The sequence below is a fragment of the Muscardinus avellanarius genome (assembly GCF_963383645.1).
Source record: "Muscardinus avellanarius genome assembly, chromosome: 10".
NCBI lineage: Eukaryota > Metazoa > Chordata > Mammalia > Rodentia > Gliridae > Muscardinus > Muscardinus avellanarius.
In genome coordinates, this window is record NC_137796.1 from 49,620,483 (window position 1) to 49,639,078 (window position 18,596).

At 51.9% G+C, this 18,596-nt stretch overlaps 3 protein-coding genes across 4 annotated transcripts in view; 1 reads left to right on the forward strand and 2 right to left on the reverse strand.

Annotated features, from left to right (window-relative positions):
- Positions 1 to 3,286: 3,286 nt before the first annotated feature.
- Positions 3,287 to 8,647, reverse strand: MED29 (mediator complex subunit 29; the record flags this gene model as incomplete). Its single annotated transcript, XM_080702457.1, has 4 exons — positions 3,287 to 3,529; positions 6,452 to 6,536; positions 6,735 to 6,793; positions 8,432 to 8,647. 4 exons carry the CDS (start codon positions 8,645 to 8,647, stop codon positions 3,287 to 3,289), a joined length of 603 nt encoding a protein of 200 aa, XP_080558583.1.
- Positions 8,648 to 9,182: 535 nt separating this feature from the next.
- Positions 9,183 to 14,733, forward strand: PAF1 (PAF1 homolog, Paf1/RNA polymerase II complex component; the record flags this gene model as incomplete). The annotated part of the gene is made up of 14 exons (XM_080703187.1): positions 9,183 to 9,229; positions 9,740 to 9,769; positions 9,866 to 9,958; positions 10,511 to 10,632; positions 10,723 to 10,789; positions 10,890 to 10,991; positions 11,080 to 11,185; positions 11,273 to 11,341; positions 11,424 to 11,527; positions 11,611 to 11,727; positions 11,819 to 11,947; positions 13,707 to 13,812; positions 13,927 to 14,017; positions 14,303 to 14,733. The coding sequence occupies 14 exons, from the start codon at positions 9,183 to 9,185 to the stop codon at positions 14,731 to 14,733; spliced, it is 1,614 nt and encodes a 537-aa protein (XP_080559313.1).
- A 291-nt stretch (positions 14,734 to 15,024) lies between these two features.
- Positions 15,025 to 18,596, reverse strand: part of SAMD4B (sterile alpha motif domain containing 4B) — a gene marked incomplete at both ends in the record, with an annotated part of 47,761 nt that continues 44,189 nt past the window's right edge. Inside the window, 2 exons of one of the 2 annotated variants that reach the window (XM_080704579.1) lie at positions 15,025 to 15,110; positions 17,296 to 17,379. In XM_080704579.1, coding sequence (XP_080560705.1) covers positions 15,025 to 15,110; positions 17,296 to 17,379 — 170 coding nt within the window. Of the gene's footprint in view, positions 15,111 to 17,062; positions 17,092 to 17,295; positions 17,380 to 18,596 lie in introns of those variants that run through there. The other variant, XM_080704580.1, reaches the window with a different exon arrangement.

The window sequence follows — 18,596 nt, forward strand, 5'->3', positions numbered from 1 at the left end:
TTTCCAAATAAAAAATTATAAAATAGGTCTGGGAGTATAGCCTGGGGGTAGAAAAGCCCCTGGGTTCCACCCTAAGTACCACACAGAAAAAAAAGTATGATTACGATGTACCAATAAAAAACAAAACAAAACTAATGTAGCTAGACGAGGTGGCGCACACTTGTAATCCCAGCATTCGGGAGCCTGAGACTAGAGGATCGCGGTTCGCGGACAGCCTCAGCTACTTAGTGAGCCCTCTGCAACTCATTGAGACCCAGTTTCAAAATAAAGAAAAAAATTGGGTAGGGGCTGTAGCTCGTAGGTCAAACGTCCCTGGGTTCCATCCCCAGACCCACAAAAAAACAAAAAACAAAACAAAACAAAACAAAAAAACCCCATAAAACCTAATCTAGCTGGACATTGTGGCCCACGCTTGTAATCCCAGTACTTGGGAGTCTGAGACAGGAGGATCAAAGGTTTGCGGCCAACCTCAGCCATTTAGTGAGATCCTTTGCAACCTAGTTAGACCCTGTTTCAAAATAAATAATAAACCAGGTGTGGTGGCGCATGCTTGTAATCCCAGCGCTTGGGAGGCTGAGTCAGGAGGATTGCATATGTTCAAAGCCAGCCTCAGCTACTTAGTGAGGCTTTCAGCAACTTAGAGAGACCCTGTTTCCAAATAAAAGTATAAAATAGGCCTGGGAGTATAGCCCGGAGGTAGAAAAGCCCCTGGGTTCCACCCCAGTACCAACAAAACAAAACAAAACAACCAAAATAATAATAAAAAACTGGGCTGGAGCCTGGCATGGTGATGCACACTTGTAATCCCAGCGCTTGGGAGGCAGAGACAGGAGGATTGCACAGGTTCGAAGCCAGCCTCAGCTACTTAGTGAGGCTCTTGGCAACTTAGTGAGACCCTGTTTCCAAATAAACTATAAAATAGGTCTGGGAGTATAGCTCAGAGGTAGAAAGCCTCTGGGACCTACCCCTAGTACCAAAACAAACAAAAAACCCCAAAACAACAACAAAAACCTGGGCTGGGACGTAGCTTGGAGGTATTAAGTCCTGAGTTCAGTCCCCAGCACCCCCCCACAATAAAGCTCAGGCATGTGGTGGCTCATGCTTGTAACCCCAGAACATGGGAGGCTGAGAAAGGAGGATCACATTTTCAACGCCAGCCTCAACTACTTAATGAGGCTCTCCACAACTCAGTGAGACCCTGTTTCGAAATAAAGAATAAAAAATTGGGCTGGGGTGTATTTTGGAGGTAAAATACCCCTATTCAATCTTGGTACAAAAACAAAAAAGGACTGGGGCTATAGCTTGGAGCTATATGCCTGAGCTCAATCCCCAGCACCATTAGATAAACAAGTAAATAAACAAACAATAAAAATAAGCTGGGTGTGGTGAGGCACACTTGTAATCCCAGTATTTGGGAGGCTGAGATAGAAGGCTTGCAGGTTCATGGCCAGCTTCAGCAACTTAGTAATGACTCTGTTTCAAAATAGAAAACATAAAATAGGGCTGGGGTGAAGGTCAGAGGTAGAATGCTCTGGGTTTACTCTCCAGTGCCACAAAAATTGAAAAAACGAAAAGCCAGGCAGAGTGGGGCACAGTTGTAATCCCTTTATCTGGGAGACTAAGACAGGATCCCAGGCTCCAGCCAGCCTCAGCTACTTAGTGAGGTCCTCTGCAACTCAGTGAGACTGTTTCAAAATAAAGAATAAAAAATTGGGTTGGGGGTACAGCTCTGAAGTAGAATGCCTCTGGGTTCCACCCCCAGAACCACAAAAATAAAATATAAAAAGGTTCCAACTAAGGGTGTAGCTCAAAGGTAGATCACCCCTCAGTTCAATCTCTAGTTAAGAGGGGAAAAAAAAAAGGCTGGGGTGTAGCTCAGGAATAAAATGCCCTGGGTTAAATCCCTAGTACTCACCCTCCAAAAAACATTGTTCTAAAGGTATTCTGCAATTGTGATTGAAGCTGATTCAGTCAGATAAGGGGCAGAGGTCTAGCTTCTCAGGGCAGCCTGCCTTCTGTGCTGGTCTTTTAAGGGACGGCAGAGGAGGGATTCTCTTGGATGTGCACACGCATACATACACACGGCCGGCTTCGTTCCAGTTTCCCAGTGTGGGGACTTGGGCTTTGGGTGAATCACAGAGCCCGTTGTCCTGGGCTTCCTTGTAGACGCTGGTCCAGGAGAAGAGGCTGCTGGGTGGTGACATGGGAACCAAGCCCTGAAGGTGCTGGGTGGGGCAGTTCCCAGACCAAGCTGAGTCACTGGGCTCTTCACACCCCATCGCTGGGCTTGGGCTGGTAGCTCCGCCTAGCATTTGCCCAGGCCTGAGGTCTCGGCTGAACTCCCCAAAGCTCTGTTCTGCTCTGGGGAAGTGGGGAGCCTGGTGGGGTATTCCCCCTTGAAGCCCACTCCTCCGGGGCCTGTTTCCCAGAAAAGCTCGTTTCTTCCCTAGGACTAATGATTCACCCCTGCTGGGGCCTTTTCACTTCTCCTTTGGGGCTAAAAATACGGGGACCCAAGGATCCAGCTGGGCCAGTCGCCCCACAGATTGCACAATGGCCCACATCGGAGTTCCGCTGACGCAGGGCCTGAAGGCAGGCGGGGCCCAGGTTGCTCTCCAGTCAGGCATGCTGAGGTCAGGGCCCAGACCCCTCTACTTCTTCTTTCCTGGGCCCAAGACCCTGGGAAGTAGTGGGCTGATGAAGCTGGTGTTTGGGGACTGCGGGATTGGCTGTGCCAGTGGATGCCCCTTCCCTAAACCCCGTGTCTTAGCTCTCTTCACAGAGCCCTAGACAGGAGTGAGGGGGCAGCAAAAGGGGGACTGACTTGGAGAGACAGGGAGACAAAACCACAGGGGCAGAGAAAGAAATGGAGACAGAAGAGGACAAAGCCAGAGACACAGGGAAGCAACAGAGGAGACATATGGACAGCTAGAGAAAAAAAACAGGCAGAGAGACCCCCCTCAGCTGGGAGTCTCAGGGGAACTTTGAGGGAGAAGGCCAGACAGGGCTCCACGCCCACACCCGGCTAGGACTGGGCCCCTGGAACAGCTGGGAGGCACAGGGCTCCAAGTCCACCCGCCCCCTGCCTCTCCCCAGCGGCGGGGGAGGGGCCGAGGGCAGCCCCGCCCTGTGGCGCTCACTGCGGGCTCTGCTGCCCCCTGCTGGCCGGCGCCCAGACTCAGGTGGGAAGAAGACATCAGCGGGGACGACACAACTATGCTTTAGGCCACTTTTCATTCTCTCAGTTCCCATTCCCCCGGCCACCCCCACGCCCAGCCATGCCACCTCACAGGGTGCCCCCGGGTCCAGTAGGAGGAGGAGGCGTCTTGCCGGTGACCTTGTTGGCACAGTCCAGCAGTGCAGTGTGAATGTCCTTGGCACAGGCAATCTGGGCTTTGATGACGGCCAGGTACTGTGGGTAGGGCAGGCTGTCAGGCTGCACGGCATCTGGCTTGGTGGCTGTGGGCACTAGCGTCGGAGAGTGCTTGGCACTGTCACAGCTCTGCGAAAGGCACTCGTGCGCCAGGCGCTGTGGGCAGAGGGCAAGGGCACAGCATCAGCCCCACTCCAGACTGGTGCCCCCCGCCCTCGGGGCGGTCCTGGGCCGGCCCGCTTGGCCTCCGCGCTGGCTCTCAAGGGGCTGGAGCCGGAGCCGATCACTGGCTGAGTGGTGCATGCGGCTGCTTTCTCCCTTAGAAATGGGTTCAGTAAGCACCTTCCTACCTGACAGGGTGAGGACAGGTGTCTAAGACACAGGCCCTGGCACAGCATTCGACCTGCTGACTGATGAACGTCCCCGTCCTAGCCCTAGGCTTGGCCCCTGCGGTGGCTTCCCTGATGGTACCTGCCCCTGTTCTTTCTCCTCCTCTTTGGTCACTCCTTTTTTTTTTTTTTTTTTTGCAATACTTGGGATGGAACTACAAAGACATTCTATCTCTGAGCTACACCCCCAGCCCTATTTTTTATTCTTTATTTTGAAAGAGGGCCTCACTAAGGTGCAGAGGGCCTACGGTGCTGAGGCTGTCCTTGAACCCTGATCCTCCTGTCTCAGCCTCCCAGATGCTGGGATTACAAGCGTGCGCCACCATGCACAGCTTCACTCCTCCTTCTTACTCTACCCAAGACTGAAGCAGCAGTTCCTGGGCTCTGCCTCCTCTCTCTTGCCATCCCTGAGCTCTTACACCCGCGTGCACCACTCAGTTCCCCACCTCTGCACTGACTGTGCCCATCTCTCTGTCTCTAGTTTCCCTGATATTCCCTGGGCCCTCATACTCTCCCCCAAAATGGCCCCTGAGTTTGCATCTCAGGGATGACCCTACCATTCCAACCAGAGCTCTGGGCCTCACCTGAGAGCTCCTCCCCTTTAGCCCAGCAGCTCCCTTGTCCTGACAAAGCCTCCAAGCTCCCATCGGCCCTTCCCTCTTCCTCATGGCCCAGCCTTGGCTGCCTCCTGGGGCTCCCCCTCCAGTCTCCATCCCTCTTACATACCTCATTTGCCAGCCAGGGGCATATTACTAAAAGGCAGATTGTGCCATGATCGCTCTTGCTTGAAACCCTCCATAGTTCACCAATGACTTCAGGGCCATAGTCTTCTATTTTTGTGTTGCCAGAGGCATTCTACCTCCGAGCTACACCTCCAGCCCTATTTTTTATTCTTTACTTTGAAATAGGGTCTGAGTTGAAAAGGACTTAACTAAGTAGCTGAGGCTGTCCTCAAACCATGATCTTCCTGTCTCAGTCTCCCAAATGCTGAGACTACCAGCGTGCGCCACCACGCCCAGCATTTTTTTTTTTCTTTTGGTACTGGAGACTGAACCCAGGGAGATTCTATCTCTAAGCTACCCCCCCCCTTTAATTATTAGCTTCAAACCTGTGCAATCCTCCTGTCTCAGCCTCCCAAGTACTGGGATTACTAGTGTGCACCACCAAGCCCGGTTTGCCCCCCTTTTTTGAAACAGGGTCTCACTAAATTGCTAAAGGCTGGCCTTAAACCTGCAACCCTCCTGTCTCAGCCTCCCAAGTACTGGGATTACAGGTATGTACCACTATGCCTGGCTTGAAGTCTAATTTGAGGCTTTTAGTCCTGTCCGTCTCTCAAGACCTACCCTTCTTCCATTCTTTGTCCCAAGCTCCCATAAATGTGCTCTTCACTAGTAGTCTTGCCTGAACTACTGCCACTGTACCCCCAAATCAGGCTTGCACATTTTCAATTTTTTTTTTTTTTTGGTGGTACTGGGGTTCCTGGAAGCCCTTCTACCTCCGGGCTACACTCCCAGACATGATATATATATATATATTATTTGGAAACAGGGTCTCTGAAGCCAGCGCGGCTGGCTTGGAACCTGTGCGATCCTCCTGTCTCCGCCTCCCAAGGCCTCCACACTTCCCTGAGCTTCCCCTATCCTAGCCTTGATCCCTCAGCCTGTGCCTTCATAACCCTGACCACTGTGGCCTGGGCATCTCTCATCACAGCAATGGCTACTCTGAACTGTCCCTGTGTGGGGTTATATTTGTCACTCCGCTAAACTGGTATCTCTCTTGGAGCAAGGGCAAGGGCAACACTGTGTCCCCAGCATTAGAAGCACAGGTCAAGCCGGGCGTGGTGGTGCACGTGTGTAATCCCAGCATCTGGGAGGCTGAGACAGAAGGATCGCAATTTGTGGACAGCCTCAATTACTTAGTGAGGCCCTTTGAACTCAGTGAGACCCTGTTTCAAAATAAAGAATAAGCCGGGCGTGGTGGTGCATGCTTGTTAATCCCGCGCTAGGGAGGCAGAGACAGGAGGATCGCGCAGATTCAAAGCCAGCCTCAGATACTTAGGCTCTTGGCAACTTAGTGAGACCCCGTTTCCAAATAAAGTATAAAGTAGGTCTGGGAGTGTAGCCTGGAGGTAGAAAAGCCCCTGGGTTCCACCCCCAGTACAACAAACAAACAAACGAACAAACAACAACAAAAACAAAATAAAGAATAAAAGCCGGGCATGGTAGCGCACGCTTGTAAGCCCAGCATTCGGGAGGCTGAGACCGGTGGATCACAGTTTGCGGACAGCCTCGACTACTTAGTGAGGCCCTCTACAACGTAGTGAGACTCTGTTTCAAAATAAAGAATAATAGAAAAAATTGGGCAGGGGTGTAGCTCAGAGGTAGAATGCCCCTGGGTTCCACCCCACTAACCCCCCCCCCCCAAAAAAAAATGGCCAGGTGTGGTGGTGCACGCTTGTAATCCCCGCGCTTGGGAGGCAGAGACAGGAGGATCGCACAGGTTCGAAGCCAGCCGTGTGCACTGGCTTAGGAGACCCTGTCCCCCCCGCTCCCCAAAAAAAAAGCAGCAGTACAGGTCTGGCCTAGAAGAGGTGCCTAGTGAGTCAGCTGACTGACTAAATGATGGTTTGTGAAGATTCCAGGGACTGAGGCAAGGGCTGTGGTCATCTAGTGTCCAGAAGACTCCTTACCAGGCACAGCTCCAGCTGGTCACAGAGTGCGTAGAACTCCTCTAGGCACTTGTCAAAGCGCTGTATGGGTCCATCGCTGCTCTTTCTACAGCCAGAGATAAAAGGGGGACTGAAGAATAGGTTTCCATTCTCTGGGACACCAGTGTCTACCCAACCAGGTGCCCATAAGGAAGCCAGGCTTAGGCGCAGGAGGTCCCAGGCAGGGGGGATCTGGTGCTTGGGGGAGAGTTTCTATGGCTGGAGTGGAGATAGGATATCCTGGGGAAGGGGGGAGTGCACTCACTGTCCATTGTCAATGTTAGTGTTCTGAATCAAGTTCTGGGCTGCAACCTTCATCAAGGTCTAGTAAGAAAAAGAAAAAAAAAAAAAAGGGAGGAGATGGAGAAAAAGAAGGGATAGCTACATTTATTTTTTTTTTGCCAGGTCTGGGGATGGAACCCAGAGGCATTTGACCTCTGAGCTACACCCCCTGCCCTATTTTTTATTCTTTATTTTGAAACCAGGTCTCACTGAGTTGCAGAGGGCCTCACTAAGTAGCTGAGGTTGTCCACGAATCACGATCCTCCAGGTCACAGCCTCCCAAATGCTGGGATTACAAGCGTGTGCCACCACGCCCGGCCCTATTTTATTTTTTATCTTAAAATAGGGTCTCACTAAATTGTGGAGGGTCTCACTGAGTTGATGAGGCTAGCAATGAAACTGTGATCCTGTCTCAGCCTCCCAAGTACTAGGATTAGAAGTATGTTCCAAGGCCGGGCGTGGTGGCACATGTTTGTAATCCTCGTGCTTGGGAGGCTGAGACAGGAGGATCGCACAGGTTCGAAGCCAGCCTCAGCTACTTAGTGAGGCTTTCAGCAACTTAGTGAGACCCTGTTTCCAAAAAATATATAAAAAAGGTCTGGAAGTATAGCCCGGAGGTAGAAAGCCTCTGGGTTCCACCCCCAGTACCCCCCCCCCCCAAAAAAAAAATGGCCAGGTGTGGTGGTGCACGCTTGTAATCCCCACGCTTGGGAGGCAGAGACAGGAGGATCGCACAGGTTCGAAGCCAGCCGTGTGTGCTGGCTTAGGAGACCCTGTTTCCAAATAAAAATGTAAAAATAGGTCTGGGAGTGTAGCCTGGAGGTAGAAGGGCTTCCAGAAACCCCAGTACCCTCAAAAAAAAAAAAAAAAAAAAAAAAAAGTAGAAGTGTGTACCACGCCGGGCGTGGTGGCACACACCTGTAATCCTAGTATTTGGAAGGCTGAGATAAGAGGATTGAAGGTTCTTGGGCAGTCTCAGATATTTGATATTTAGAGAGGCCCTCCGCAACTCAGTGAGACCCTGTTCCAAAAAGAATAAAAATGTTGGGCTGGGGGTATAACTCAAGAGGTAGAATGTTCCGGTCTTTCCACAGGTTTTAATGAAGGAAGCCACGTTCCTCTTTTAAACGCCCTCCCACTCCAATTCTTTTTTTTTTTTTTTTTTAAGGTCTGGGGATGGAACCCAGGGGCATTACCCCTATTATTTATTTATTTATTTAATTTTCGCGGGTGTGGAGATGGAACCCAGGGCATTCTACCTCCGATCTACACCCCCAGCCCTATTTTTTTATTCTCTCTTTTGAAACAGGGTCTTACTGAGTTGCAAAGGGCCTAAGTAGCTGAGGCTGTTCGCGAACCCGAATCCTCCTGTCTCAGCCTCCCGAATGGGATTACAAGCATGCGCCACCACGCCGGGCCTCCCACTCCAATTCTAACCTCAACATATACTCCGACCCCATCTCACACTGTCAATCCACACAGCATTGCTGGCCTCAAACCTTCGATCCTCCTGTCTCACCCTCCCAAATACTGAGATTACAGGCATTCGCCACCGCGCACGGTAAAAAATAGAACGTTTTATTCCTTCCTGCCTACGACGTCTCCCTAACAGCCCCTCAGCAGGCCCTCTAGGAATCAGAGCGCCAAATCTCTCGGCTCGTCGCGGGTCCCGGTTATTACCTGTAGACTCTCCTTCAGCTGCGGGATGAGCATCTTATAGCGCTGCACAGGATCGAAGTCCTGCTGCTGCTGCTGCAGGAGCCCGCTCTGGGCGGGCCCCACCAGCTGTGCCTGGGGTTGCGGCTGCTGTTGGGGGCCCGGGCCGCCAGCCGAACCCGGACCCGACACACCGGCAGCCGAAGAAGCCGCTGAAGCCTGCTGCGGGGGCGCAGCCATCTTCCTCACTTAGAGCGCCGGAAGTGCGTCACAAGTGCGTCTCGTCGGTGGGCCCCGTTTGCTAGCTAGCTCCGCCTCCCGGATAGTTCAGCCAATGAAAGGAGAGGAGATGCCCCACCTTCCATCAATCTCCAACCCGATGTCCGGGCCGGGATATCCTTTCACCAATCATGAGAGGCCTGTCCTCCCTCGCTCCACCCCTTGCCCACAGCTCGCCAATCCGTGTGTGGCGGTGAGCCGGGCCCCATTTCCCCGAAGGCCTCGCGGCCTGAGGCGACCTGTCGGGGCCTCGGCGTCTTGGCGGCAGTTGGCAGCGCAGAGCTGCGAGTTTGTCCCCGGCGCTGCCTGAGCGTCCAGCGAGCCTTGCCCGGAGCCCTTCCGGCCTGCCCACCTCACCCCGGGCCTTCCTCGCGGAGAGCGGCGCCATCCCGAGTCCTGCCGCCGCGGGCCAGGCGTCCACCGAGGCCGGCACGCCCCTCCGCGTCCGCCTGCGGCGCAGCAAGGACCCCATCCGGGCCGCGCTCGCTCGGTCGCTATGGCGCCCACTATCCAGACCCAGGCCCAGCGGGAGGATGGCCACAGGTAGGCGTAGGGCTTCGGCAAGGCGGGGGATCGCGCGGGGGTGTCTGTTTACGTCACGGGCCCCCACGGCTGCCCGGACCTGGAGGAGGGCTCGTCTTTTGGCGGAGGGGGAGGGTTCCTTCTGGGACCGTGTGTTGCCCCTTCCTCTGCCGTCGCCTTCAGAAATTGCGCCCTTGGAGACTGTACAGAAGGCTGTGGGTGCTTAGATCCCTCCAGTTAACCCTTTGGAGATCCCTCTCCAAAAACGATTGAGTACGTGGTTCTTTTATTAAAGCACTGGAAGGTATCGCCTCCAAGTGGGATTGAGCACTTGGCTTCACTCATTACAGCTTTTGGGGACACTTCCTCCAAAAGGAAAAGCTCCCTCCATGAAAGCACTTGGAACACCCCTACCAGAAGGGGTATATTTGTTACCTTCCTTCCACCTTTTAACAGATTGAAGAAGTCTCTTTGACTTTGCGAATCCCATTCTTTGCATCGTTCTGTCAGTGTCTTTCTTTTCCCTAACAGGCCCAATTCTCACCGGACTCTGCCTGAGAGGTGAGCCCTACTTGTGCTTCCCCAGGAGGGTGGGCATGAGGGCTGGGAGCAGAGGTAGGTCAGCAAGGGCCAATTTTGAGTCACTGTTTTTTCTAGGTCTGGAGTGGTCTGCCGAGTCAAGTACTGCAATAGTCTCCCTGACATCCCTTTTGACCCCAAGTTCATCACCTACCCTTTCGACCAGAACAGGTGAGACTGAGATCTGCAGTGGGGAAACTACTCAGAAGTAAAAAGTTCCTTAAAGGCAAAGGCTGCCTGTCTTACTTCTTTTTCTTGGGGCCTAGCATAGTACCTACCCAGTGCATAGTAGATAAACACTAATGAATGGTGCAAGCAGTGTTTAAGAACCTTCCCAGTGGAGTTAGCCTTAGACTGTTTTTCCTGGTGCTTGGGATTGAACTCAGACACATTGTACCTCTAAGCCACACCCCCAGCCCAGCTTTATTTTTTTTATTGTGATACTGGGAATTGAATCAGGGGCATTCTACCTCTGAGCTACACCTCCAACCCTATTTCATTTTTTATTTGGAAACAGGGTCTCGCTAAATTACTGGCCTCAAACCTGTGATCCTTCTATCTCAGCCTCCCAAGTACTGGGATTACAGGTATGTGCCACCATGCTCGGTTTAGTGTGAATTTAACATGGGGATACTCCAAGTTCCTCAGTTTAGCTGTTGGGAAGTGGAGGTGTGAGGTGAAGCTGGAATCAGGAAAATACAGTGGACGTGTTTCCCCACCCAGGTTTGTCCAGTACAAAGCGACTTCTTTGGAGAAACAGCACAAACATGACCTCTTGACTGAGCCAGATCTGGGGGTCACCATTGATCTCATCAACCCTGACACCTACCGCATCGATCCGAATGGTGTGTGGGGAGACAGGGAGGGTCCACTCTAGGCCAGCAAAGGCCAGGCCTGGACCTCCCTTATGGTCCTCCTGCCTCCTCGCTCTCTAGTTCTCCTGGATCCAGCTGATGAGAAGCTTTTGGAAGAGGAGATTCAGGCCCCCACCAGCTCCAAGAGGTGAGTGGATGCCAGGTGGATACTGTCTGGTCTGGAATGGGGTCTGTGGGCAGGAGGGTGTCCTGTGTGGGGTCCTGAGATGCCTTACCAACTACCCCAGATCCCAGCAGCATGCAAAGGTGGTGCCATGGATGCGGAAGACAGAGTACATCTCCACTGAGTTCAATCGTTATGGCATCTCCAATGAGAAGCCTGAGGTCAAGTAAGTTCCAGATAGGAAGGGAAGGGAGGTGGAAATTTCAGGTACATCCAGTGGCCCCTAATGGCCTGGTCTTTCTCTTTACTCCTAGGATTGGGGTGTCTGTGAAGCAGCAGTTCACTGAGGAAGAAATATATAAAGATAGGGATAGCCAGATCACAGCCATTGAGAAGACCTTTGAGGATGCCCAGAAATCAGTAATTGAGGGAATGGGATGAGGAGAGGCACAACACAGGTGAGGCTGGAGCTCTTCCTTCTGCTCACCCTGTTTTTGCTCCCATCAGATCTCCCAGCATTACAGCAAGCCCCGAGTGACACCAGTGGAGGTCATGCCTGTCTTCCCAGACTTTAAGGTCAGGCCCAGGGCAGGAGGCAGGAGGCGAGCCTCCCATGTGCACTATTCCATACCAACCCCAGTGCCCTCTGTCCCTGCAGATGTGGATCAACCCATGTGCTCAGGTAATCTTTGACTCAGATCCAGCCCCCAAGGACACGAGTGGTGCTGCTGCATTAGAGATGATGTCTCAGGCGATGATCAGGTCAGTGGTCCTCCTGTCCACCTCAGCTTGCCCCTTACCACCCCTTTGCCCTCACCCTTTACCATCCCTGTTCTTTCAACTAGGGGCATGATGGATGAGGAAGGGAACCAATTTGTGGCTTATTTCCTACCTGTGGAGGAGACACTGAAAAAACGAAAACGGGACCAAGAGGAGGAAATGGACTATGCACCAGACGATGTGTGCGTGGGTTGGGTTTAAGTTTTGGAAATTGTCCCCTTTCTTCCTCCTCCTCAGAGATGACGTGGTGCTGATCTGTGCCCTTATCCTCAGGTATGACTACAAGATTGCTCGAGAGTACAACTGGAACGTGAAGAACAAGGCTAGCAAGGGCTATGAGGAAAACTACTTCTTCATCTTTCGAGAGGGTGATGGGGTTTACTACAATGAGTTGGAAACCAGGTACTTGGCATACTCCTCCTATCTGATTAGCCCGGCTTTGTATTTTACTGGGGCACTTAAAGCCTGAGGCACCTATCATATGCATTTGTAAACAAGAGCAGCAGAAGCCTGATCACACACATGGGTGGATCTGGCTCTAATATGAGAAATTGGAAAAAAAATTCTTCAGAGATTCAGAGCTTTTGTGTAGGTTAGACAGCCAATGTTCCCAGTAAGAGTTTGAGATTTCATGTGACTATAAGTAAACATAGCCAGAGTATGTGATAATGTAGAAAGTCGGCATATATGTATGTATATGGCATACACACATATGTGTGTGTATATACTGGAGATGGAACCCAGGGCCATTCATTCTACCTCCAAGCTACACCCCCAGCCCTATATTTTATTTTGAAACAGGGTCTTACTGAGTTGCAAAGGGCCTCACTAAGTAGCTGAGGCTGGCTGCGAACCACAATCCTCCTGTCTCAGCCTCCGGAATGCTGGGATTACAAGTGTGCACCACTATGCCTGGTAGCATATGTTTTAAGTGAACTACTTGATATTTAGCTTCGAAAGTGTATTCCCAAAGCTTTTTTTTTTTTTTTTTTTGGTAGTACTGAGAATGGAACACAGGGGCCTTCTACCTCCAGTTTATACTTCCAGACCTGTTTTATATTTTATTTGGAAACAGGGTCTCAAAGCTGAGGCTGGCTCTGAGCCTGCACAATCCTGTCTCAACCTCCCAAGTACTGGGATTACAAGTGTGCATCACCATGCCTGGCTTTGTGCCACCACCCCAGCTTCCAAAACTCTTCTACGAGGACTGAAAGTCAACTGCTGTACTAGGGCACCTGGTCTAAGACTTAAGAACCATAACTGAATTTCTATTTAAAGCTAAAATCAAGCTGGGCATGGTGGCACATGCCTATAATCCCAGTACTTGGGAGGCTGAGCCAGGAGAATAACAAGTTTCAGGACAACTTCAGCAAGTAGTGACTGTCAACAACCTAGTGAGACCCTGTTTTAAACAAAGTAATAAAAGGGGCAGGAGGATATACCTCAGAGGTAGTGTGTCCCTAGCTTCAACCCCTAGTACCACATATACAAAAAACAAAAGCCCAAGATTAGAAGTCCTGAAACCAGAGCCATGCAGAGAATGTGAAAGAAGGCAGAAGGCTGGTGGGACTTGGGTGATCTCAAGCTCTTGGCAACTTCTGAAGGGCACCAGATCCTTATTATTATATATGCTAGGGATTGAAAGGTCCCGTGGGGCCATAAATTCCCAGTTTTCAAAAGCCATAAATTGAGCCTGGTATGGTGGTGCAGGCTTGTAATTCCAACCCCCTTGGGAGGTTGAGACAGGAGGATTCAGGTTCATGGTCAGCCTCAGTTACTTAGGCCCTCTGCAATTTAGTGAGAACTTGTTTCAGAATAAAGAATAAAAGGGGGTGGGGCTGGAGGTAGAAGGCTCCGGGGTTCCATCCCCAGCACCACAAAACACAAAGGGCTGGGATGTGTAGCTCAGAGGTGAGCCCCTGGGTTCTATCACAGTACCCCCCAAAAAGAAAAAAGCCAGAAATCCAGATATTTTTCTATTTTTCAAGTGTTGGTCACACACACACATGTACCACACATATATACATGTATCTCAGATGTATATAGCATAGAATCCTTCCCCTGGTGTGCTCTGAACCAGGCATTGACTGGAAACTAGATCAAGCCCTGAACAATCTTTAACCACATCTTCTACCCTCTTCCTGCAACTTGTTCACTGTAGGGTGCGTCTTAGTAAGCGCCGGGCCAAGGCTGGGGTTCAGTCTGGTACCAACGCCCTGCTTGTGGTCAAACACCGGGATATGAACGAGAAGGAATTAGAAGCCCAGGTAACAATCACCACTGGCCTAGGGCATCCATAGGGAGGGTAGTGGTGGCTGAGGAGAGGACAGGGGCCTGACAGAACATCCTCCTAACCCCTTTCTCAATCCTGCTACTTCTAGGAGGCACGGAAGGCTCAGCTGGAAAACCACGAACCCGAGGAGGAGGAAGAAGAAGAGATGGAAGCAGAAGAGAAAGAAGTTGGGGGCTCAGGTAAAGAGGGCCAGGCCAAGGTTGGTGTGGTGGCATGTGCCTGAAATCCCTGCCCAAAATAAAAAGGGCTGGATGTGGTGGCATAGGCCTGTAATTCCAGTACTTGGGACACCGAGACAGGAGGATCATAGGTTTAAGGCTGGCCTCAGCAACTTAGTGAGACCTTGTGTCAAAATAAAAGTTTGGGGGATGTAGCTCAGAAGTAGACCACCCCTGGGTTCAATCCCCAGTACTATGGGGAAAAAAGGGTGGGGCACCTGGTCTCACTCCTCTTGCTCCTTCCAGATGAGGAGAACGAGAAGGGCAGCAGCAGTGAGAAGGAGGGCAGCGAGGACGAGCGCTCGGGCAGTGAGAGTGAACGGGAAGAGGGCGACAGGGATGAGGCAAGTGACAAGAGTGGCAGCGCTGAAGACGAGAGCAGTGAAGATGAAGCCCGGGCTGCCCGGGACAAAGAGGAGATTTTCGGTAGTGATGCTGATTCAGAGGACGATGCTGATTCTGATGATGAGGATAGAGGACGGCCCCGTGGTGGCAGTGACAATGATTCGGACAGCGGCAGTGACAGGGGCGGACAGCGGAGCCGGAGCCGGAGCCAGAGCCGGAGTCGCAGCCGCAGCGCCAGCCCCTTCCCCAGTGGCAGCGAGCACTCAGTGCAGGAGGATGGCAATGAGGCTGCAGCGTCTGAGTCCAGCGAGGCTGACAGTGACAGTGACTGAGCCCTGGGGCCTCCGAAGGGGCTGGCACAAACACCATTCTCAGAGGAGGAAGGCACTTTTCCAGTTGTCTGTTGTGAGCCCTTCACTTTGTCCCCCCCCCTTCTTCACCTATGCTGTTAATAAAGCCAATTTCTCTTGACTTTTCCTCCTGGTGCCTTGGATCTCATTTCACCTCCTGGTCCCACCCTGATGCTCAAGGAGCGCAAGACCCTTGGATTTCCCATGAAACGGAACGTAACAAAGATCAGGATCTTTTTTTTTTTTTTTTTTTTCCAAAATAAGCCCAGACCATTAAACAAGTGAAACTCCAACAAATAAGTCTTTTCCAACAGCGAGAAAAACTGTACAGTTACTCAAAGCTGATTCTGCCAGTGGGGCTGGGGACAAGTAGTAGGGAAGGCGAGATCATGGAGGAGGGCCTGGGGGGGGGGGTGGAGCAGGAGAGGGTCAGGGTCCTGCCCATCAGAGTGGGGCCGCCTGCGTCCTACACTCTGCTGTCAGGTGGGGAGGGGGCAGCTCGCTCTCACCTCCCTTTGTGTGGGGGAGGGTGTCCCTCACCACCTCCCAGTGCCAGGCAGAGTCAGCTCACCCTGACGGGGAGTGGACAGAATAGGACCAGCCAAGGAGAGGTGAGGGTCCCAAGAGGGACACCCTGCTGATTCCAAACAAGGTGGCCCATCCATCCCACTTCCTGTGGCTAGTGGGAGGCGGCTGGACAAGCCCTGGGAGCTTGAGGGGAATGAGCAAAGGCACAGAAACATGGAGGGGCCGGGGTGGGGACTTGCATAGGTTGATGAGTGTGCAAGAGGTACATAAATAAACCTGACACCCCACCCAGCCCGGCACTGGGAGAGGAAGTGGGGACCCAGAGGCAGGTCCCCAGGGCTGCTCTACCCCCTGGTCTCTTCCCCTTCCCTGGGCTCAGAGTGGAGGAAGGTCCACAGACCAGGGGGGCAGGAGCAAAGTCTGGGGAATGGGCTGATAGTGCAGGGAGGGTGGTGGTTTTTTTTTTTTTTTTTTTTGGTTTTTTGTTTTTTCCCAACATTTTGTATCTTTAATAACATACACAATGGTTACCAGCCATATTCATAACAAAAGTTATTCATAAAATGTATCTAAAAATAACATTTTTTTCCTTTTCCATGTGAAAAGCTTGAGGATGTCCCAATGAGGGGGTAAGTTGAGGAGGAAGAGAAGGCTGGAATGAAGAACCCTGGCTTCCCCACAGTCTGAACCCCCAAATCCTCTCTCCATCTGGCCCCAGTACAAACCCTCATCAGAAACAGGGGCCAGAGGGTCTGTGTGACTTGGGCTGGGATGCACCTCTGGATTATGATATAGTGTTCCACTTATATGAGGTCATGACATAATGGGGCGGGGGGGTTGAAAGAAAAGGTGGGGTGGGAAATAAACCAAAAACCAAACAATCCCCTTTCCCATATTCCTAACCCCCAAGTCTTTCACCAGACCTAGGAGTGAAGAAGGGAGTGTGTTGGTGGGGGAAGGGGATGTTAAGGCAACAGACTCCCTGATCTCACCGCTGCCCTGGCTGCCACCTTCAACCTCTGCATCTGAGGAGCCAGGGCTGGGGGAGGGAGAGGGGAGGGGGTTCTGGGGGAGGGGGCGCTGCCCTCTCCACTTAAAAAGTTCAGGCCCCCTCCCCCACTGTCTTGGCTCAAAGAGAGGCCTGGGGATTTAAAAATGATGGGGAATGATCAAAGAGAAAAACCGTTAAGAACTATATAAATATGTATCTTAAATAGGCCTAAGAAATTAATTGTAGAGAACCTCTGATAAAACAGGGCAAGAGGTGAGAGGAAGGTGGTGCCTGTCCTCAGGGAATGATGGGAGTGGGGATGGTCTAGAATGGAGAGGGGAGGGAGAATGCTTCCCCTCCTCTCCCCAGCTCCTCTCCAGTAACCATGTCAAAGGCTTCAAGCAGGCTCCACAAGGTAGCGGTCAGTTTGTCTGGGGAGTCTGCTCCCTTGAGGAGGGGCCAGCAGTCAATGGTCTGGAGGAGGCAGGGGTGAGCCAAGGCCAGGTGGGGGATGTGGGAGGGATGGAGGGGCAGGCAGTCTAGCCAGTCCTTGCCCCTTTATCTTGGCTGCCCTCTCTGTCCCCTGGCCTCAGCAGAGATCTCTCCACAGGCCTGGGAGTGAGTAAGGCATGTGCCAATGTTAAACAAAAGTTAAAAGGGTGAGAGAGTAGAAAAATATTAGAATGTATAGCTGAGCCAGCCCACCCTTTCGCTGCCGTAGAGAAGCCCGTTGGGGGTTGGCCCCCGCCCGCCGCCCCGGGAGCCTATGGGTGCGCTGGGCTGTGGGTCCCGTCAGATGGTGGAAGTTTTGTCTGTCCCATCTGTGATAAGAAAGGGAGGAAGGGAGGAAGATCAGGAGCTGGCAGGAGACCTGAGGAAAAGGCACTCACGTGGCCTGTCATCCCAGGTGGGCCCTCCCTGGAGCCAGGCCTCCCCTTGGGACCCTCAGGATGACTGAGTTCCTTGCTCAGAGGTGGAGACGCTGGGTAGGTGGGAGCTGGGTCAGGGAAAGAGGAAATGCTCACCACCCAAGGCGTGTTCTGTCATGCTCAGACACAGAGACTCCAGGGTGGGATTGATCTCCAGGTCAGGCCCAGGTACCGGGCAGTCTGGGAGGAAGAGAGGAAAATGGAGGTGGTGAGGTGAAGACTGGCTGGCTGGGTGGAGAGGAGAGCTAGGGCGACAAAGGCTTCTGGAATGGGGGCAAGGGACCGGAGACACAGAAACCAGAGCTTCTGAGACATGCACACACATGGATGGGGGACAGGGCAACAGGACTGGGGGTATCACAAAGTATGTAGGGGACACAATAACAAGGGTAGAGCCCTAGCAATGCAAAAGAGATGTAAAGCTGAGAGATTTTTCCTGTAGGCCATACACAAGCTGGGACTATTTTGAACACGACTGCAAGTTGTCTTGGGTACAGTCTTGCATCTGCCTCAGACACTAGGCAGCCCCATGCTCCAGTGACTGAAAACCTGCTCTGTGCTTGGTGCAAAGGCTAAATTAAACCCTTCCTGTCCTCTCTTGGACTTGCTTCTCTGGGCAGGATGTGATCCAAGGTAGGTCAGGTAGGGAAAGCAGGCCAGGACAGCAGCCAGAGCCCTTGTTCTTAAACTACTCTCAAAATGGCCTCCTAAAGCCAGGCGTTGTGGGGCACACTTGTAATCCCAGCATTTGGGAGGCTGAGACAGGAGGAGCACAGGTTCACGGCTAGCCTCAGCTACTTAGTAAGGCCCTTTGCAACTCAGTGAGACCCGTTTCCAAATAAAGATAAAAAAAAGGGCTGGGGGTGTAGCTCAGTGGTAGAATGCCCCTGGGTTCAATCCTTGGTACCACAAAAAGAAAAAAAAACTGAGTGTGGGGGCGCACGCTTGTAATCTCAGCATTTGGAAGGCTGAGACAGGAGGATCAGGTTTGTGACCAGCCTCAGCTACTTAATGAGGCCCTTTGCAACTCAGTGAACCCTATTTCAAAATAAAGAATAAAAAATAGGGCTGGGGGTGTAGCTTGGAGGCAGAATGCCCCTGGGTTCCATCCCAGTACCACAAAAACAAACAAACAAACAAAAAAAAAAACTTTCTCACAGCCGGGCGTGGTGGCGCACGCTCGTAATCCCAGCATTTGGGAGGCTGAGACAGGAGGATCACGGTTCGCGGACAGCCTCAGCTACTTAGTGAGGCCCTCTGCAACTCAGTGAGAACCGATTTCAAAATAAAGAATAAAAAATAGGGAAGGAGGTGTAGCTTGGAGGTCGAATGCTCCTGTATTCCACCCCCAGACTCGCAAAAAAACAAAACAAAAACAAAACAAACAAAAAACTTTC